The sequence below is a fragment of the Myotis yumanensis genome, unplaced genomic scaffold, assembly GCF_028538775.1.
Source record: "Myotis yumanensis isolate MYYU_CA2020_CCGP unplaced genomic scaffold, mMyoYum1.0.hap1 SCAF_16, whole genome shotgun sequence".
NCBI classification, from domain to species: Eukaryota; Metazoa; Chordata; class Mammalia; order Chiroptera; family Vespertilionidae; genus Myotis; species Myotis yumanensis.
Genome location: NW_027223767.1, coordinates 17954388 through 17977489, shown reverse-complemented (window position 1 = coordinate 17977489; position 23102 = coordinate 17954388). Strand labels below are relative to the sequence as shown.

General features: G+C 38.5%; 1 protein-coding gene across 1 annotated transcript in view; it reads right to left on the bottom strand.

The window, feature by feature from the left end:
* Positions 1-23102, bottom strand: part of METTL16 (methyltransferase 16, RNA N6-adenosine) — a 62613-nt gene that overhangs the window by 16736 nt on the left and 22775 nt on the right. The window contains exons 4-8 of the mRNA XM_070393975.1: positions 21258-21398; positions 18627-18742; positions 16310-16452; positions 2097-2166; positions 740-829 (exon numbers count right to left, since the gene is read on the bottom strand). Coding sequence (XP_070250076.1) covers positions 740-829; positions 2097-2166; positions 16310-16452; positions 18627-18742; positions 21258-21398 — 560 coding nt within the window. The remainder of the gene's footprint in view (positions 1-739; positions 830-2096; positions 2167-16309; positions 16453-18626; positions 18743-21257; positions 21399-23102) is intronic.

Sequence of the window (23102 nt, the reverse complement as noted above, 5' to 3'; positions counted from 1 at the left end):
AAACCCCAAATGGCAAATTTCTATATTCAACCAGGAACCTGAAGAGATAGGTTCTGTATGAAAGCAGCAGTGAATAAAGGAAAACAGACGTCTATTTAAATATTTTTGTTGTTGTTAATCCTCACCTGAGGATATTTATTTTTTTCCACCGATTTTTAGAGTGGAAGGGAGAGAGCAGGAGGGGGCGAGGGAGAGAAGGAGAGAGAAAGGGAGTGGGAAAGGGAGAGAGAACAAAAACATTGACCTCAGAGAGACACATGATAGGTTACCTTCTGCACACACCTCAACTGGGAGTAGGTATTAAACCTGCAGCCCAGGTACATGCCCTTGACCGGGAATCGAACCCATAGCCCTTTGGTGCATGGGCCAGACGCTCTAACCATTGAAAACATCAGTCAGGGCCCATTTAAATTTATGAAGAATGTCCAACAGGATAATTATATCTGCAGGTATTTCTACAAGTTATATTATCTGCATTTTTAATTCCTAAAATATATATTTCCAATTAATTTATGTTTGCTGAGCAAGAATCACTGTCTTGCACCAAACTATGAAAAAGGCTCCAGTTACCATCGTCAGCCTTACAGGACTGTCACGTTTACAACCACTTTTCATTCTGATGCAAACATTTGGAGCAAAGTTAAGAAAAACAGGAAAGCATAGATTTAGTTCATTTATGACCTACTACAACCCATCCTGTGCTGGCATTTGTTGAAGCTAAAGCAAGGTTTGTACTTACTGGAACTGTTACATCATCATAAAAACTCCAAGCTAAGGCCCATCTCATTGTCCGACCTTGACAGAATTCAGTGTAGGTGACTTTAGGAACCTGAAACCAACAAACACAGCATCTTATCAAATTGAAGTCATTCTATCAATATGTTTCTGGCCGCTGCTTCATGTGAAATTGTGTCCCAAAACAATTATGCATAGCTGCCTAATAATCAATGAATAAATTATCTCTCAACAAAGTTGTGGCATTTTTCCCTCCCATAAAACATTAGAAAAAATTTATAGTGCTGGCTTGACATCCAAATATATGAAACTTCCAAAACACAGCTCTTCAAAGAAGCATTGGTAAAATGATTTGAGTGGTTTTTTGTTTTCTTTTTGTAAGAAAGCAAGCCACCAAATGACTAGACACACCTATATAGTCTCCCTTTTGTCTATCAAATTTTAAGAAAACAAAATTGCTTTGTAGCTGTTATAATTTTAACAAAGAAAAAGTGTGGTAGGGAACATAGGGTAAGTACAATGTGAGAGAGAAACCAGAAATCAGAAATTTGGCTTCTACCACTGGACCCACATCTGATCTCTCTGGAAAGTCATCCTGCTAAGGCTTACTCATGCCAAAATACCATAAACTGGGACGGGCTATGAGAGGGGTAGTATTTATTTGCCACATGCTTTTTAAAACAGAAGCAAGGGGCTGAACTCATGTGGATTGCACCATAGAGGGACACAAACTGTACTGAGGATCATGTGGTTCTAGGTGTTTTTTGATAACTAGACGCATAACCCAGACTTAATTCTCTTAAGGTACATAGCCTTGAGTTTCTGCAGTTATAAAGGAGTCAGATGTGGCAGGTAGACACCAGGTTGTTTTATATTTTTTTAAAAATTTATTTTAGAGAGGAAGAGGAAAAGAGAGAGAGAAAGATTGACGGGAGAGAAACATCAATTGGCTGCCTCCTGCATGCCCCCTACTGCCTCCTGCATGCCCTCATTTGAGGATCAAGCCTACAATCCACGCATGTGCCCTTGCTGGGAATCAAACCAGTGACCGCTTGGTGCATGGGATGATGCTCAATCCACTGAGCAACACCAGCCAGGCAACATCAGCTTTTTAAAATTTTTGGTTTCTCTCTGACATTATACTCATCCTGTTTTCCCACTTTTTCTTTGTTATAAGCAATTGTCAAACAATGCCTTATTTAAATAATTTATGAGAAGTCTCTTTTGGCCTCAAAATTAAAAAATAAACAAGCAAAAACAAAACAAAAAGCCCATTGAAAGATTCAAGGTGTAAAGGAAAATCCTATACTCCAACTACCATCAACAGTAGATACACAAGAACAGTAATGAAGAAGGCTTACCCCTTGTACTCGAAGTTCTTCCTTCAGAGGAGCAAGGCTGCATTTCTTTCCCAGCATACAGCTATACCACCTGGAGGGGAAAGTCAGGCAAGTAAAACACTGTTTATGTGATTACTTTTTTTAAATCCTCACCTGAGGATATGTTTATTGATTTTAGACCAAGAGGAAGGAAAGGAGGGAGGGAGGGAAGGAGAGCGATAGAGAGAGGGAGAGAGAAAAAAAACATTGCTGTGAGAGAGAAACATTGATTGGTTGCCCGGACCAGGGATGGAACTGGCAACAATTTTTTGGTGTACAGGAAGACGCTCCAACCAACAGCCACCCAGCCAGGGCTATGTGGTTATATTTTTATTTTTTTAAATCTTTATTGTTCAGATTATTACAGTTGTTCCTCTTTTCTCCCCCCATAGTTCCCCTCCACCTGGTTCCCACCCCACCCTCTGCCCTTATCCCCCCCACTGTCCTCATCCATAGGTGTACGATTTTTGTCCAGTCTCTTCCCGCACCCCCCACTACCCTTTCCCTGAGAATTGTCAGTCCACTCCCTTTCTATGCCCCTGATTCTATTTTATTCACCAGTTTATTCTGTTCATCAGATTTTTTATTCATGTGATTTTTAGATTCACTTGTTGATAGATATGTATTTGTTGTTCATAATTTTTATCTTTACCTTTTTCTTCTCCTTCCTCTTCTTAAAGAATACCTTTCAGCATTTCATATAATACTGGTTTGGTAGTGGTGAACTCCTTTAGCTTTTTCTTATCTGTGAAACTCTTTATCTGACCTTCAATTCTGAATGATAGCTTTGCTGGATAAAGTAATCTTGGTTGTAGGTTCTTGGTATTCAGCACTTTGAATATTTCTTGCCACTCCCTTCTGGCCTGCATAGTTTCTGTTGAGAAATCAGCTGACAATCTTATGGGTACTCCATTGTAGGTAACTAACTGTTTTTCTCTTGCTGCTTTTAAGATTCTCTCTTTGTCTTTTGCTCTTGGCATTTTAATTATGATGTGTCTTGGTGTGGTCCTCTTTGGATTCCTTTTGTTTGGGGTTCTCTGTGCTTCCTGGACTTGTAAGTCCATTTCTTTCACCAGGTAGGGGAAGTTTTCTGTCATTATTTCTTCAAATAGGTTTTCAACATCTTGCTCTCTCTCTTCTTCTGTCACCCCCATAATTCAGATGTTGGTTCGCTTGAAGTTGTCCCAGAGGCTCCTTACACTATCTTCATATTTTTGGATTCTTTTTTCTTTTCTGGTTGGGTGATTTTTACTTCTTCATACTTCAAATCTTTGACTTGATCCTTGCGATCCTCTAGTCTGCCGTTGGATCTCTGTATAATATTCTTTATTTCAGTCAGTGTATGCTTAATTTCTAGTTGGTCCTTTTTCATATCCTCGAGGGTCTCACTAGACTTATTGAAGGTCTCACTAAATTTATCGGTGGTTTCTAGAAAATTCTTGAAAAACCTTATAACCGTGGTTTTGAATTCTATATCCAGTAGTTTGCTTTTCTCCATTTCTGTCATTTGTGACCTGTTTCTTTGTCTTCGCATTTTGGCTGCTTCCCTGTGTTGATAAGAGTGGCTTTCTGTGCTAGCTGTCCTAAAGGGCCCAGTGGCTCAGCCTCCCCAATTACCTGAGGTGGACACTCTTGGTGCACTCCTTTGTGGGCTGTGTGCACAATCTTGTTGTAGTTAAGCCTTGACTGTTGTTGGTATCACTGGGAGGAATTGACCTCCAGGCCAACTGGCTGTGAGAATCAGCTGTGTCTACGGTGGGAGAACTTCTGTGCTGGAGACACCCTTATGGGGCAAGACTTGCTTCAGTGGGGCTTTGGTGCTCACTGAGTCTGCCCCCTGAGTGTGTCCCTTATGGATCTGAGGAGTTGTAATCTGGATGGTCCCACTCTGACTACTGGGCACACTGGCACCTGGATCTCTAAGGAGGTGCTAATTTAGCCTCTGCCTGAGGCTACCCAGCAGGAGCTATGGAGAGATCTGCAGATTCCTCTTCTTTGTTTGGGGTTTGGAGGTGCCCAGATGAGGCTCAGCTGTGAAGCAATACAAGCTGCTGTGGGGCCTTGGGCCTTCTTTTGGATGTTCTGGATCTCTCTGACCCAGCTGCAGTTTGTTAGTAATTGTAGATTGCAAAGGGCCAGGTCATTCATATGCAAAAGCCTCTGCCACAGCTTGGGTGGGGCGGGGTCTCAGGGAATCAACAGGGCGGAGCAAACAGCTATGGCTGATCCTCATCCCTGCCCTAAGAGGTCCCCGGTCTCAGTGTCCTGGTAATCACTGCAAGCACCTCTGAGAGAAAACCGCCCTCGAGTTCCGCCCCCTGCCAGACAGTCCAGTTTCTCCCCGTATGAGTCTGGGTTCCCCAGAGTCTTGCCTGGAACTGGAGTCAAGGGCCGTCGGGAGCTTGTGTCTCTCTCCTGATTGAAAAAGACAACCGCGTCCTCGGTTGCCAACCCTTTCTGCGTGCGCCTCCGTACCTCTGCACTTTACTTCTGCACCTCCTTTGAGTCTCAGTGTGCTTTTCTCTTTCCTTCTAGTTGTAGAATTTCCACTCAGCCAGCCTTCCTGTAGTTCTGGATGATGTCCGTTTTGTCTTTTAGTTGTATTTTTGAAGTGGTTGTGAGAGGCAGCAATTTCAGGTGTTTACCTATGCCGCCATGTGGTTATATTTTTAAATTACGCATTATCAAGTGAACAAGATGAGAATAGCAGCAAACAAACACTGAGTTAAGTTATAAGTGACAATAACATGAATTATATGTAGACAAAGAACAAATCTAGCCAAGGAAAATAAGCACAAAGCAACTAAAAAAAAATAATCAAAACACTAAAAAACACCAATAACACATGAATCCACTAAGCCTCTCCAGTGATTGGGTGTCCATAAAAATGTATAAACAACTTAATAGCTGATAGCTCAATTCTGAAAATGAAATGTATTTTAATAAACACTGCCTTAATAATCATTCAAAGTATATGCATATACTTTTTGGAATACCCTATATTTGTTTTTTCACTTTGTTTTGTTTTAATATATTTTTATTGATTTCAAAGAGGAAGGGGAGAGAGAGAGAGAGAAACATCAGTGATGAGAGAGAATCATTGATCGGCTGCCTAGAGCCTGCAACCCGGGCATGTGCCCTGACCTGGAATCAAACCGTGATCTCCTGGTTTATAGATCAACACTCAACCACTGAGCCACGCCAACTGGGCAGGATACCCTATATTTGTAAGGTGAGTGAAAGAGGGAGAGAGAGGTCTGTCCCAGCTGGGTGATTCAGTTGGTTGGAGCATTGTCCCATACACCAAAAAGGTATGTGCCTTGATTCCGGATCAGGGCACATACCTAGGTTGTGGTTTTGATACCCAGTCAGGATGCACCGGAGGCAACTGATTGATGTTTCTCTCATACATGTTTCTCTCTCTCTCTCTCTCTCTTCCTATTTTTCTAAAATCAGTAACATATCCTCAGGTGAGGATTAACAAAAAAAAGAGAGAGAGAGAGAGAGAGAGAGAGGTCTCACTTGTAATGCTCAAAAAACAGGCCATTTAGCCTTAGGACAGAAATTAGTTAATAAATAACAATAAAGACATGTATACCTGAAACTAATACAATGTGTATCAATTATACCTCAATTAAAAAAAAACACAAAAAAACATGTACTGTATAAACACCCCTTCCCACTATTAAGAGAAATTGTAAAATCTAGCATGAACCTGTATTTTGAGATGCCCTCACTGGTAAATAAATTAAGGATACATGTTACATTAGAGTTCTACCAGAACATGAAATCAATTTCTTCTATAGTAAATACAAATTCAGAAAAGGAAGTGCAGAGAAGATGGAGTGAACTAGTTAAAAGTTAAAAGAACAGTCTCCCCCCGCTCCATAACTCCCCTCCTTCCAGTTCCCGCCCCACCCTCCGCCCTCACTCCCCACCCACTGTCCTCATCCATAGGTGCACGATTTTTGTCCAGTCTCTTCCCGCATCTCCCATTCCCCTTTCCCCCCCAAGAATAGTCAGTCCATTCCCTTTCTATGTCCCTGATTCATTATAATCACCAGTTCATTCTGTACATCAGATTATTTATTCACTTGATTCTTAGATTCACTTGTTGATAGATGCATGTTTGTTGTTCACAATTTGTATCTTTACCTTTTTCTTCTTCCTCTTCTTAAAGGATACCTTTCAGTCTTTCGTGTAATAATGGTTTAGTGTTGATGAACTCCTTTAGCTTTTCCTTGTCTGTGAAGCTCTTTATCTGACCTTCAATTCTGAATGATAGCTTTGCTGGATAAAGTAATCTTGGTTGTAGGTTCTTGGTATTCAGCACTTTGAATATTTCTTGCCATTCCCTTCTGGCCTGCAAAGTTTCTGTTGAGAAATCAGCTGGCAGTCGTATGGGTATTCCCTTGTAGGTAATTGAGTCTCTTTCTCTTGCTGCTTTTAAGATTCTCTCTTTGTCTTTTGCTCTTGGCATTTTAATGATGATGTGTCTTGGTGTGGTCCTCTTTGGATTCCTTTTGTTTGGGGTTCTCTGCGCTTCTTGGACCTGTAAGTCCATTTCTTTCACCAGGTAGGGGAAGTTTTCTGCCATTATTTCTTCAAATAGGTTTTCAATATCTTGCTGTCTCTCATCTTCTGGCACTCCTATAATTCTGATATTAGTGCGCTTGAAGCTGTCCCAGAGGCTCCTTACACTATCTTCACACTTTCGGATTATTTTTTCATTTTGCTTTTCCAGTTGGGTGTTTTTTGCTTCTATGAAGGATTAATTATTATGGAAATTTCCCTTTAAACATAAACAACTAGGAACTGGACATAATATATGAAAGAACTGTTTTTCAGACACTGGACAACTGCAGTAAAGACCTATGATCTCAGAGAGAAACAATCCTGGGGAGTTCTACCTTTGCCAGAGCTCACTGACTGAAGGAAATTTCCAAGCTGCAATGCAGGGTAAGGAAACTCACACAGAGCCCAAGAATGTTGCTGAATTGATGAGCTAGATATTGGAGTTCAGAGAGGCCAAAGAGGTAAGGATCTGAATAGCAGAATACAAAAGAGGAAGGAGCTGCACAGAAACAGAATTCTGGGCATCTGTAGAGGAGTCCCTTGGAATATTTTGCAGAATAGTTATTATCTGCACATGTGGGTTGGAACTCTATGAAGCTAGAGAAACAACTCTCAGACAGCAACAAACTGAATGGAGCCCAGACAGAGCTGGGACTAGTTTGTGGTTCTACTAGAGTGAGTAGAAAGCCTTTCTTAATAAAGGGGGTATCTGGTAGAGTTCTGGAAAGCATACTGTTTTGTAATGGGGCTAAGAGGCTATTCTATACACCCCACTGAAGCTTAAAAGCAAGACTCAAAAGGATCAAACTAATCATACGTAACTTAAGAAAGCATAAGAATAACCCTAGCTGGTTTGTCTCAGTGGATAGAGCGTGGGCCTGCAGACTGAAGGGTCCCAGGTTCGATTCTGGTCAAGGGCACATGCCCAGGTTGTAAGCTCAATCCCCAGGGGTGGCGTGCAGGAGGCAACCGATCAATGTACGTGCCCAGACTGGGAATCAAACCCCCAGCCTTCTGGTGTCCAGGAGGACACTCCAATAACTGAGCCACCCAGCCAGGGCAGTCCAACATTCTTTTAAAGAAACAAAATGAAACACAGTATCCTAAATCATAAGATTTGCAATATGTAGCATCCATGAAAAATTATCAGGTATTAAAAGAAGCAGGAAAATTACTCACAACCAGGACTGAAAAAATCAATCATTAGAAACAGACCAAGACTTATTTCACTTAGCATAATACCCTTTAGGTCCACTCATGTTGTTGCCAGTGGCAAGACTTCATTCTTTTTTATGGCTGAGTAATATTCCATGATAAATACCATATTGTCTTTAGTTTGCATATCAAAGGCAGGCTCAATCTGGGTCCTTTGCTATCTCTAAAAATTGGCTAGCCCAGGGAAGGGCAGTCTCTCTCCACCCAGAAAGATTTTCAAGACGTCAAAACATCATAATACATAGAAAATTAAGAACATTTACAATACAAAGCCAGACACAAAAATTTACATTCCATATGATTCATTTATATGAAAGTCTAGAACAGGGCAAAACGATATGACAAAATGATCAGTAGTCACTAGAGGCTGGGATGGGGTAAAGGAGCACCAGGGAACCTTTTAGGGTGATGGAAATGTTCTATATCTTGATTGTGGAGGTGGTTACATACACATTTGTCAAAACTCATGAAATTGTACGCTTAAAAGTGAAGAATTTTACTATATGCAAGTTATACCTCAATAACATATAAGTATATATAAATTTCTAAATGTGATATATTTCATACCTTCAAATATATAGAATTTCTTTCTAGTTTATAACAGTTTACAGTAGCAATAAATACTGCATTTTTTAAAGCATCACAATTACTCCTATGTCATCTGAAATTCATCTAACTGCACATTATTTATCTTTTTAAACCTCACCCAAGGAGTGAGGATATTTTTCCCATTGATTTTTAAAGAGAGTGGAAGAGGAGGAAGGGTAGAGAGAGAGGAGAAAGAGAAACATATGGATCAGTTGCCTCCCACAAGCACGTGCTCTTGCCTGGGAATCGAACCCTTGACCCTCTGGTGCAATGGCCAACCCTCTAACCACTGAGCAACACAGGTCAGGGCCACATTATTTTAAAAGAGAAATTACAGATTAAGGATATATATTATTATATTGCTTTAGAAATAGATTGTACAGTATTAACCAATATTTTGTCTTCATTGTTTGTGGGTTCAACAACAGGTGACTGCCTCTATTTTTGTTTCATCAATCCTTTTCCCTTTGAAAATAAAACAAAGAAATAATTGTTCTATCTAAACTATTTTAAACATAAAACCTGGGTAAATTTACCTAGAGCATAATCAATTTCATTTGGTGGTTTTAAAATGTTTGGACGAAAAATAATATGCTCCCTTTAAGACAGTGTATAAATGGAGAATAAAAATGAATTTAAAAGCCTTTGGTATGTCAGGAACAAGATGAAGAAAAATAAATTAAGAGCAATTAGTACTCACAAAGTAGTGTATAAAATAGGTTAATTAACACCTTTCTTTTTAAATTAACATTCCTTAACAGATTAGATCACAGTCACCAGAAGCCAAGAAATAGGCTAAAACAGAGGCAAAAGATACTATAAATTTCCTCAGGAGATGAAGAAAAGCCAATAATGCCAGGCTGGCCAGTGTCGCTCAGTGGTTGAGCGTGGACCTATGAACCAAGAAGTCACGGTTTGATTTCCGATTGGGGCACATGCCCTGGTTGCGGGCTTGATCCCCAGTGTGGGGTCTACAGGAGGCAGCTGATCAATGATTGTCTCTCAGTGATGTTTTTGTCTCTCTCTACCTCTCCCTTCCTCTCTGTAAAAAATCAATAAAATATATTAAAAAAAAAAAAAGATTTACTCTCATCAGTAAGTGTATGCAACAGTTAAGAATTATAGAAAAAGCAGAGGTAACTGGGTGTATTAAAAATTCTAATAGATCCCAGCTACTCTCAACAGGCATCCTGTGACAACTAATCAAAATGCAAGTAGAAAAAAAAATGAACAAAAGAAAGATCTAGTTACCCAAAAGACTTTGACCCCATTATACTATTTTAATGATGAAAGTGGCATTCTACTCTATAGAATTTAGCAATTCCTCTGAAACAGCAGGTTTCAAAAAAAGTATTCTGAGCCCTGGCCAGTGTGGTTCATTCAGTTGAGCATGGTCCTGTGCACCAAGGGGTCGCAGGTGCCATACCTGGTCAGGGCACATGCCGGGGTTGTGGGCTCAATCCCCATAGGGTGTGTGCAGGAGGCAGCTGATAGATGTTTCCCTCCCATCAATGTTTCTCTCTCTCCCTTCTCCCTTCCTCTCATTCTCTCTCAAATCAATAAAAACATATTTTTTTAAAAATTACTTTAAAAAAATTTTATCTTTATTGTTGAAAGTATTATAAATGTTCCCCCTTTCTCTCCCATTGACTACCTCTACCCCACTCCCTCCCTGTCTCCAGGCCTTCCCCAACTATTGTCTGTTCATGCATGAGCTATGCATATATGCATATAAATTCATTGGTTGATCTCTTCCCGCCCACCCGACCCCCTTCCCTCTGAAATACATACGTCTATTGCATACTTCAATGTCTCTGGATATTTGTTGTTCATCAGTTTATTCTGTTCACTAGATTCCAAATATAAGTGAGATCATATACTTGTCTTTCTCTAACTGGCTTATTTCACTTAGCATAATACTCTCCAGGTCCCTCCATGCTCTCAAAGGTTAAGAGATCTTTCCTTTTTACAGCTGCATAGTATTCCATAGTGTAAATGTACATTTTTTTTAATCCATTCATCGACTGATAGGCATTTGGGCTGTTTCCAGATCTTAGTTATTATAAATAATGCTGCTATTGTTTTTATTGACTTTAGAGAGAGAGGAAGGGAGGGAGATAGATAGAAACATCAATGAGAGAGAAACATTGTTCAGCTGCCTCCTGCATGCCCCCTACTGAAGATCAAGCTCTTTAAAAAAAGGAAAAGAAAAAGTATTTTGAAATAATTTCAAATGTACAGGAGTTGCAAGATTAGTACAAATGATTCCAGTATATTCTTCACCCAGATTCATCAATTAACATTTTCCTCCATTTGCTTGCTCTGTGTGTGTCTTTTTCTAAACCATTTGAGACTGAGCTACAGACATCATTGTGTCCCTTTAATCCTAAATATTTTGGCATGTACATTTTTAAAACAAGGACATTTTCTTTTATAACCACAAAACAATGATCAAATTGAGAAAATTTAACACTCATACAATATTATTATCTGGAATACAGTCTATATTCAAATTTCACTAATTATCCCAGTAATGTCTCCCTTGATGCAAGACCCAATCGAGAATCATGCATTTCATTTACATGTCAAGTCTTTTTAGTCTCTCAATCTGAAACAGTTTAGGTCTATTTTTTACTTTCACAACCTTAATATTTTTGAAGAACTGTCTTACAAAATTCCTTGAGGTGGTTTAACGTTTCCTCATAGTTAGATTCAGGTTATATATACGTGTACATACATATATGAAGAGCAGAGAGGTGCTGCTGTGCCCTTCTAGGTACCTCACATCAGGAGGTGATCACCTGGTCAAGCAGGTATTCCCCCAGCTTTCTCCACTGTAAAGCTACCATATTTCTCTTTGTAATTATAAGTAATCTGTGGGGAGATGCTTTGAAACTATGTAAATATCCTGTTACTCTTCAAATTTTCCATTGTTGATTCTTCCAAAAATCAATTATTACTATAACGATTACAAAATGATTTTTCTAACTTTATTATTCCTTCTACATTTATTAGTTGGCATTATACTGTAATGAAGAACATTTCCTCTATTCCCCTGATGCATTTTACTTGCTTATTTTATGCAGTGACTTAAAAGGCATTATTGTCATTATTCATTCTGAACTCATATTGTCCTATATTTGGCTTGAGCGCCTATGTTCTTCTGACATTTAGTACCATAAAAGGTATCCCACCAATCTTATAGACAAGGAAAATAAAGTGGCTTACCCTTTTATAAAGGCAAGTCAAAGTTCACAGAACTGGACAGTCTTTCAGCTGGAGCATTAACTACAATCTATTATAAAATCTACAATTGTTCCCTGCACTATTACTTAGAGTACCCTATAACTTACACTAGCACCTAGTCTAAAAAACAGAAAAGGAGGGAAAATTCTACATAAACATGAAATGATAAAGTAGTTGTAACATTTCCTTTCTACACCATGGACCTTAACATTTAAATCTACTGGAGTCCTAAAACAGTCAAGAGTTAAAATAATGGTATTTAATATTCATTATTATTAATTATATCAAATATATACTCATTTAATTCTATGACTACCCTGTGAGGTAGTTATTGTTACCCGATTTTACCAGTGAGAAAACAAAATTAAAATACAAGTCAAGCCGAAACTGGTTTGGCTCAATGGATAGAGCGTCGGCCTGCGGACTAAAAGGTCCCAGGTTCGATTCCGGTCAAGGGCATGTACCTGGGTTGCGGGCACATCCCCAGTGGGAGATGTGCAGGAGGCAGCTGATCAATGTTTCTCTCTCATCGATGTTTCTAACTTTCTATCTCTCTCCCTTCCTCTCTGTAAAAAATCAATAAAATATATTTAAAAAAAAAATCCAAGTCATGGAATCACATTCCAAAAGGCCCAGACTATTAAATTTATTGCCCATCACCAAATATGTGGATTATAACGAAATATAAGAAATATCCATCATCTGGCAGGGGGTAGAGAATGAAAAGGAAAAAGCAAAAGAGGGAGCTTGGGTGAAAGCAATATTAAGTTGGAAGTGTTAGATACAGAACTTTGGTTCCTGGAAAAATTGTAAAATCACTGCCATAAAGGGCATGAACTATAGACTGACAAACCAATGACAGAGTGAATTCAGGCCATGAGAAGTCTGATAAAGTCTGCTAATTTATTTAAAAAGTTAGTAGAGTGAGTGTCTAAAAAATAAAATGCTAGTAAGCTCAAATCATAGGCACAAAAAGTGAAAGGATGACAAGCACCTGCAAATCATCAATGATAGAGGGGCTAATAATGTCATATGTAAATTATACCAATTAAAATAAAGAGAAGGCTGTCTAACTAGAAGTCCAATTGCAGGCTGGGTGCAGAGGCTGCATGGGTGGTGCAAAGAGCACTGGACCAGAATCAGGACATACTAGTGTAAGTTCCAAGTCTCTAATCTGTACAACTTAGAGGCTGAATATACCTCCCAAGACCCTTCCAACTGCAAAATTCCTTAAGATACAAAACAAAACTGCAGTTGCTACAGGTGAGGTATCTTGAGTGCCATCACTGAGATCAGTCTAATAAATTGAACTTATTTCAACCCATAATGTTACAAATTCTGCTTAGTTCTGCACTTTACTAACAAAAAGAAAATAAATTAGAGGGATGAGAAGCAGGTGGGTTAAAATACTTGTTTTAATCCCTTATTTTTCAGAGCTTTAAAATATGCAGCTTCCACAACATTTTAAAATGTGAGAATTGCATAGCAGTATAAACACGTCAACTATAAAAATATGAGGGAGGGCATGAACAGGTAATATGTACAAGTGAAAATTGTCATGGTACCATGTGAAATTATAAACAATATTTGCAAATATTTTCAAGAAACATTGCTCTATTTTTGTTTAAAAAAAAAAAAAAAAGCACTTCATGCCGTGGCTTGTGTTGTTCAGTGGTTAGAGCATCAGCCTGTGCATCCGAGGGTCTCAGGTTCTCTTCCTGGTCAAGGGCATGCACCTGGGTTACAAGTTTGATTCCTAGCCCCTTTGGGGTGCATGCAGGAGACAACCAATTGATGTATCTTTCTCCTCCCCTCTCCCTTCCACTCTCAAAATCATTGGAGCCCTGGCCAGTTTGGCTCAGTGTATAGAGCATCAGCTTGCGGACTCAAGGGTCCTGGGTTCGATTCCGGTCAGGGGCACATGCCCGGGTTGCGGGTTTGGTCCCCAGTGGAGGGTGTGCAGGAGGCAGCCATCAATGGTTCCCTCTCATCACTGAAGCTTCTATCTCTCTCTCTCCCTTCCTCTCTGAAATCAATAAAAATATATTTTAAAAAATAAAATAAAAATCAAGAGAAAAAATATCCTCTGGTGAGGATTAACAAAACAAAAACAAAGCACTTTATTTCCTCTATTCTTCCCATTATCATTCCTCCTCTCAACTTGCCAGAGTCCTAACAGCAGACAAGACTGCTGAACCCTGTTTTTAATAAAGCATAACCAGATAAGGTGACACCAACCTCAAAATAGTCAACTCTCTAGAAACATGACAAGCTCTAGCAAGTTACCCTTCCTAGCAAATATATACCTTTCATTCAATTTGGGGGCTACCAGAGCCAGGTACAGGCAGACTTGAAACATACTGACCAATTTCTCTCCCTTAGAATGGTGTTCCTTTACAATGTATTTTTGTAGGTCAAATGGGACTTTGGGAATAATAATAATAGAATGGTTAAAAGCCTCCTGAAAATAACCTTCCCCATTTTCCTGGTTAGCACCAGTCCCCTCTAAAGATAACAAATACTGAAATGGCCACATGGCCCTGGTTCCCTCTTTTCATGAGTTTCAGACTCTGCTACCTTTCTGTAAGTCTATTTTACTTACTCTGACTCTTCCCAATGCTCAGCATTACATAAGTCTCTTTTTTCTACATACCCTCATGGATCTTTTAATAAATCAATTAAAAAAAAAACAATTTATTAACTTTTGGCTTTAATAATGTATAAATTTCTATAACAGACCATCCAATAATCCAGTTGCTTTTCATAAATATTTAAATAAACTCACATTTAACAAATCAGGATATCTGATTTTGAAACTGGCCTTTTAGCTCGGCAGATGTGGCTCAGTGGCTGAACCTATGAACCAGGAGGTCACAGTTCAATTCCCAGTCAGGGCACATGCCCGGATTTCGGGCTCCATCCCCAGTGTAGAGAATGCAGGAAGACAGCCAATCAACGATTCTCTCTCATTATTGATGTTTCTATTTCTCTCTCCTTCTTCCTTCCTCTCTGAAATCAATAAAAATCTACTTTAAAAAAAGAAAAGAAATTGGCCTTCTACTAAAATAAGCCGCTTTAGATACCTATAAATCCTAAAAAGTAAAAAGAAAAAATGTTTTCCCTATCCAGCTATTCCACTTCTGGGAATATACCCAAAGGAAGTGAAAGCAGGGAATTAAGAGATACTTGAACACCCTGTTCATAACAACATTATCCACAATAGCCAAAGCAACCCAACTGCCCATCAACAGATGAATGGAATAAAAAAAATAGTATATACATACAATGGGATATTATTCAGCTTTAAAAAGGAAATTCTAAAAAAAAAAAAAATCCAGCCAGTGTGGCTCAATGGTTGAGCACCAACCTATCAACCAGGAAGTCACAGCTCGATTTCTGGTCAGGGCACACGCCTGGGTTGCAGGCTCGATCTCCAATGTGGGGCGTGCAGGAAGCAGCCAATCAATGATTCTTTCTCCCACTGATGCTTCTATCTCTCTCTCTCTCCCTTCCTCTCTAAAATCAGTAAAAATACATTTTTTTAAAAAAAGGACATTCTGACACACTCTATAACATGGATGGACACTGAGGACATGATGCTAAGTGAAAGAAGCCAGTCACAAAAGGACAAAAACTATCTGATTCTATTTATATAAGGTACCTAGAATAGTCAAATTCATAGAGATCAAAAGTAGAATGCTGGTTGCCAGAGGCTGGGGGGAGAGAGGAATGGGAAGTTGTTTGTGTACAGAGTTTTACTTTTCCAAGAAGAAAGAGTTCTGGAGATTAGTTGCACAACAATATGAATGTACTTAACACTACTGAACTGTACACTTTCAGAATGGTTAAGACGTTAAACTTTGTTATGTACATTTTACCACAATTTAAAAAAAACACACAAAAACTTCTCTATGTCCCAAAGCTAAATTCTAGGGTTGAAAACCTTTTAGTTTTGAACTACTGCGTTATCCATCATTTCAACAACACTTAGCAGGGTGAGAATTCAAGTGAGACAAATAGCTCTTTTTGAGTACCTTATGCTGTTTAATAACAGGTGTGTTGCCCTAAATAATTAGCTTTTAAAAGGAATAGCCTTAACTCTCCTCTGGAATTGGTTAGTCATCTCAGTTTCCCTTCATTAAGTTCTTGATAGCTCAATATCCTCACATCTGTCATTGTTTGGGAGACTTGATTCCAAGAATATAATTGCTTCAAGGACTAAGCAACAAATTTATCTGGTTCATGGGGCAGATTTGAACCCATCTGTTTTCTAATCAAAAGCCATATTTGAATCTGTTTTATTCCATCACAGTATCGAAATAAAAGCAATGCAATCATATGGTATTTTCTTCCTTCCTATTCATGTAGTATAGATGACTACAGGAAACACAAATCAATTAAAGGCATGAGAGCATCCTTAGAAACACGGTCTCTGCATATTGTAAGATGTGCTACCTTTTCAATTTTTGTTTGTTCTTTAGAAAACTGTAATTACATTTACTCTAAGTGACATGGTTTCCTTTGGAATTACACAGGAGGAAAATATTCCCATATTGTAATAACCAACTTACCGCAATCTTTTTTTAAGTTGTAAACTGTCATGGATGATCCTTTTAACAAACTCTAATTCGCCTCCTTCTGCCATGATCTCTGTGATACCTCCTGTATTTACTGAACTAGGTGGAGGTCTTCGAGAATTTCGAGAGTTTACTCCCTGAACAACAACAAAAAACCCTGGTAAAAAATTTTACACTTTAAGACCAAATCTTTGACTGTAATCTAGTTCTAAATAAGAATGCTTAGGCAAAATTTTAGTTTCCAAATGTCATGCTAGCTTTTGGATTTAAAAATCATATAATCATTCCAATACTACATTTTAAAAACTGCATTCATGCAAATATTCCTTCCTAGAATCTTTTACCTTCCATCTTTGTGATTAAACATACAAAAATTTTACCTTTTTATGTACTCAATTCTGTCACTTTTTCTTTATGTTTTCTGTCTTGATATCATGTACAGCAAACATTCCAACCAAAGGTTAGATAAATATTTGTTTTCTTCTAGTACTTTCGTGGTTTTACTTTCTAAATTTAATTCACTCCTACACCTCAGACCATATTAAAAAAAAATAACTCAAATGGATCTAAGGTCTAATATAAAAGCTAAAACTCTTAGAAGAAAACATAACAATACATCTTCATGATCTTAGCTTAAGCAATGGTTTCTTAAATGGTTTCAAAAGCACAAGCATCAACAAAAACAACAAAACAGATAAACTGGACTGCCTAAACATTAAAAACTTTTGATCTGCAAAGGACACCATCAAGAAAGTAAAAAAGGAAAGCATCGAACAGATGGTCAAATTACAGCAGGAAGGCTGGGGAGTGCTGTGGACGGGGGAGCGGGGGTGGGGAGGGGGAATCAACCGAAGGACTTGTATGTATGCATGCATGTAAGCACAACCAATGGACACAAGACACTGGGGGGGGGATCAGGGCATGCGACAGGGGGTAGGGGAGGCTGGGGAAAGGTCAATGGGGAAAAAAAAAAGGAGATATATGTACTATTATGTGTAATGCTTTAAACAATAAAAAAAAAAATTAAAAAAATAATAAAAATAAAGGAAACAAAAAAAGAAAGTAAAAAAGGCCCTAGCCAGTTTGGCTCAGTTGATAAGAGTGTCGGTCTGCGGACTGAAGGGTCCTGGGTTCAATTCCAGTAAAGGGTACATGACCAGGTTGCAGGCTCAATCCCCAGTAGGGGGCGTGCAGGAGGCAGCCAATCAATGATTCTCTCACATCATTGATGTTTCTCTCTCTCTCTCCCTCTCCCTTCCTTTCGGAAATCAATAAAAATATACTTAAAAAGAAAGACAAGCCACAGAATGGAAGGATATTTTTACAAATAATATAATAAGAGACTTGTATCTAGAATACACAAAGAATTCTTACAATAATAATTTTAAAAAAATAACCCAATTTTTTAATGGGCAAAGGATCTGAATAGTTATTTCTCCAAAGAAGATACACAAACGGCCAATAAGCACATGAAAAAATTTTCAATATCATTAGCTATCAGAGAAATGCACAGCAAAATTAAAATGAGATACCACTTAATACCCACTAGGATGGCCATAATTAAGATAAATAATAACAAGTGTTAAGTGAGGCAAAAGGAGGTTTACAGTTGTTCATATGGAAAAATAACACAATAATTAAATAATACAAAAATAAATACTAGATGAAAGAAAATAGGTTAAATCAGTATTTTATAGTACTGTTTTTATTAGGTTCTTTGTTTTTAATTCAATGTATCTTTCCATATTCATAAGCAAATATATTTTTCATTTGAAGTCAGAAAGATTAAATTGGATATTTGTTTACTATCAAATGATAGGTGGCAGTAAAAACAGTTAAGCTCCTCCCGAAGGCAATAAACCCAATGCAGGACTATATTGTGACCTAAATTGGTCCAATCAGAAGAAACCCAAAAGTGTAATGGTCTGGGGAAGAAAAGAGCTCTCTCCCCACTCCCTCCCCCTCTGCAAATATTACTCTGCCACAAGTAAAGCAGACTAAGAACAAAAACAACCAAGGGCGAGGTCAGAGCCAAGAGAAACCTGGAAAAACTGAGTCTTAGCTTTGATACTATTATGATCCCCTTGATCAAATTATTCCTAAAGTCGACACTACTGCTGGATTTCTCAGATATATAAGCCAATAAACTTTCTTTCTTGTTAAAAGTCAATCTGAATTGGGTTTTCAGGTGCTTGATTACAAAAGCATCCAGATACAGCTTCCAAAACAAAAGCTGTTCTTTGCTCTTATTTTTGCAAGCACGGTAAACTTAGATAAATATTAAATTACTTTAAAGGAGAGGATATTTTACCTTGGCTTCCAACTGATTGGCAAAAAAGGGAGGATTGCACATGCAAAAGTCATAGATTATCTCAGATTCTTCTTTAAGAGCATCCATCAGAAGTGTCTTCTGTGGTACTTTTACAACTAGGAAAAAAAAATAGGACTGTTAACCAATATTAATGCTGTGGTAGTTTTCAAATATGTCGACAAATTCTGTGACAATAGTCCCTTCAAAAGGTGGAGTTTGATTTCCCTCTCCTTAAGTATAGGTTGCACTCACTGACTCGTTTTTATTGAATAGAATATGATGAAGTGACAGACAAGGTGTCACTTCTGAGGCTCGGTCATAAAAATATGGCTTCTTCCTTGTTCCATCTCCTGAATTATTTGCTCTAGGAGAAGCCAGTAATACAGGTTTCGTATCTCCCCTTACAATAATATGTTGACTTTGTGGAATCTCTTTATGGGGGTCTCTTAAATAAATCAAGAACACAAATAAACACCAGCCTTTTATATATAAAACTAGAGGCCCGGTGCACAAAAATTCGTGCACTTGGGGGTGGGGGAGGTCCCTCAGCCTGGCCTGTGCCCTCTCAGTCCGCGAGCCCTCAGGGGATGTCCTACTGATGGCTTAGGCCCACTGCTGCCGCTGCCAGCCTCCCTCTGTGGGAGGCGATCAGGCAGGTGATCAGGGGTAGGTGATCAGGTGACGGTGCTGCCCCCATCAATCCACCACTGCTGGCCTCCCTCTGCGGGAGGCCACTAGGCAGGTGATCAGGGTACAGCGCCACCCCCATCATACTCCCTCTGCAGGAGGCAACCGGGCGGCCAATCAGTCCGGCACAGCCCCGCCCCCTCCCTCAACCCCCCTCCGCTGCCGCTGGTCACTGCCGAATGGTCATTCCGCGGTTTGGTCTATTTGCATATTATGCTTTTATTATATAGGATAAGCACAAAAGTAAAAAGTAATGGATTATTAAGGGAATTCAACTATTTGTAACAGAGTTGCATGTACTGAAATTTAAAAAAGATGGTATAATTTAATCAACAGTTGGGTTTTCTTACTTTTAAAATCTTGGTGACTAATAAAAATAAAACAAAATAGCCCTAACCAGTTTGGCTCAGTGGATAGAGCGTCAGCCTGCGGACTCAAGGGTCCCAGGTTCGATTCTGGTCAAGGGCATGTACCTTGGTTGCAGGCACAACCCCAGTAGGGAGTGTGCAGGAGGCAGCTGATCAATGTTTCTAACTCTCTATGCCTCTCCCTTCCTCTCTGTAAAAAACTCAATAAAATATATTTAAAACAAATAAAATAAAAAAATAAAACAAAATAAAAACACCAGGCTGGTGTGGCTCAATGTTTGAGCATTGACCTACGAACCAGAAGTCACAGTTCTACTCACGGTCATGGCACAGGCCAGGTTTTGAAGTTGGTCCCCAGTGTGGGGCATGCAGGAGGCAGCCGGTCAATGATTCTCATCATTGATGTTTCTCTCTCTCTCTCCCTCTCCATTCTTCTCTAAAATCAATAAAAATATTTTAAAAAAATAAATAAAAACTTGGTTACCAGGTTACTTCATATACAGTTGATTCTATTATTTGCAGTATCTGAATATATATTTATGTTCATTAAAATGGCCCCTAAACATAGTGCTTAATTATTCACTGAATTAGTGAATACTGAACTATTGGCTCTGGGGAGAAATACAGGGTGGGTTAGGTCCAACATTTTCATCAACCAATCAATATAAATTCTATTTTATGTTTCTGTTTAAAGGTATTTTATTTAATATATATTGTTGATTCATTAACACTGAACTCATGGTCAATAGCACTATAACTCATGTCTGAACGAAGCTTATCTAACACATGTATTTTCTCTGCAAGGCATATCACAGCCTTCTTGCACTCAGGAACACTAGATAGCACTTAAGCCAGCAGTTCTCAACCTGTGGGTCGAGACTCCTTTGGCGGTCAAATAACCCTTTCACAGGGGTCGCCTAAGATCATCCTGCATATCAGATATTTACATTACGATTCATAACAGTAGCAACATTACAGTTACGAAGTAGCAACGAAAATAATTTTATGGTTGGGTCACAACATGAGGAACTGTATTTCAAGGGCCAGAAGGCTGAGAACCACTGACTTAAGCACTATGTTTAGGGGCCATTTTAAACAATAAAATCACCAAGAAAAAGCACAAAAGTGCAAAGAAAATGGCACTGAACAGACCATGAAAAAGACACTTGTTTACAGTCTGAGAGCTGAAACTAGAAGGCAGAGCAACACCTTGTTCAACTTCAGCTGGGAACATGCATGTTGGGTGACTCAAATTTTTTGTTGCTCTGCACATGTCTATGGATAACCACCAAACCACAAGTATTGATTTTGGAGTCAAAAATAACCCCATGTAGGCAAATTTTAGCAAGTAGGAAATTCACAAATACAGAATCCACAGATTATGAGGCTTGATTGTATTTACTATACCTCTTTCTGAATTAATTCTGATAACAAAACAGTAAATTCAATTACAATGTACCAGATTTTTTAAATTACCAAAGTTTGTATATTAAAGCAAAAGAATGAGATGTGTTAAATTAGAAAAACAGGTTAATAAAATAAAGCTTAAAAGGAATATTTATTCTGTAGAGCTAACCTTTTATAAGATCAGATAAGTTATTCTGTTCCACATTTTTCTTTGCATAGTTGAAGCACATATCATCTACTTCTGTTGCAAGAAAATACCAGCCATTTAAGGTACTTCCAAGTAAAGGATAGATGCAGGATGCTCCAGTACCTAGTAAAATAAAAATTCAAAACACATTGCATATACCTGAGAGAGAGAATAATAAGCAAAAACACCATTCTTAGAATTCTTATAACCTTGACAGTGGCTTCTGGGTTCTCTAGTCTATAAATATAAAAGGCTAAGTAACCAACCGTCCATCCATCCGATCATTCAACCGGCCAGTACATATGATGCGCAATGGCAATTTAAAAATAAACATTGCCTCACACATGCGGGATACATATAAAGCTCTTGCTGGTGCCAATTGCATGTGTGTGTTTCGATCTGTCATTGTTGATCATGAATTTGATTGACACTTCTATTATAGAGAAAGGACAAATAGCAATATTAAAATATTTCTTCTAATTAATTTCCTTTCAATGTGCATGAATCGTGCACTGGGCCACTAGTTATTTCATGTGTTAGTCTTATCCCATAATTAGATTCAAATTTCTTAGAGGATAGAAATCTTACTAACCTCTTTTTTGTATGTTTGTTGTATGTAAAATGAAGTATGTATAATTGGCTGGTGATCAAGGAATACATGACTGATTAATTGAAAATTGTCAAAACAATTTAATTTGCTTTATAAAATCTCTTCATTTAAAATCTCACACAAATCTTTATTTTCTTAAAAGAAATCAATGCTAATTGTTAAATCACCACAGTACTAAAATAGATGAATGCACACCCTATTCCCCAAAAGTAGAAAAAATTACATAAGGCACAGAAATTTTATATTAACCCCTTCCCCCAGTTCCCCACATATCTGTGAATTGTTACTTGAAGGAAACCAGAATTAAAAGGGGGGAAAAATTTAAAGAGAAAATTTATATCTTAGATGTGAAGACATGGAAACATATTTGATCCAGATCAAAAACATCGCCCAGCCGACATGGCTCAGTTGTTGAGTATCAACCTATGAACCAGGAGGTCACGATTCGATTCCCGAACAAGGCACATGCCAGGGTTGCAAGCGCGATCCCCTGTGTGGGACGTGCAGGAGGCAGCCAATCAATGATTCTCTCTCATCATTGATGTTTCTCTCTCTCTCCTTCACCCTTCCTCTCTGAAATCAATAAAAATATATTTAAAAAAAATACATCTTATAAAAACAAAAAACACATCAATCACTGGCTTGACCACCAAAATTTCAAGGGGACATTCACAGGCAAATATTACAGGCAAAGATAATTTTTTGACACCCAGGGTTTGGTCCTAAATTTGTATGTAGAACTCCTAACTATACACTAATCTCAAATATTGCTTTTACAACCACTGACTAATCTTGGCCAATAAGATCTTAAAGAGAAAAAAAAGCCAGTGTTTCTCCCAAAGGCCTAAGTAGTTAGCCCATACCAGCCACTCCAGGCCTGTTTTCCTCTGGTCATATCCTGGCACAGGAAGAGTGGAGGCTAGAACTCCTCCTAACCCAGAGGAAACCCAGGCTCATCTTACAGCTTCCTCATTAAGTATTCTGAACAGTGTAGTAAAAAAACACAGCAACTGATGGCCAGAACATTTAAGCTCTTTTGACAGTCATAGTGATTGCTAAACTTCCTATCATGTTTACCGAACATCCAGGCCCTGATGCTTCTGGACCAACACCTCCTTGGGGACATGTGATGTGGTGAGGGAAAGGATGGTAAAGAGTCCTCAAGCTCCTCTCAGAAGCCACAGTTATTACCCCTTCTAGCCACTGTGGTAAGAGAG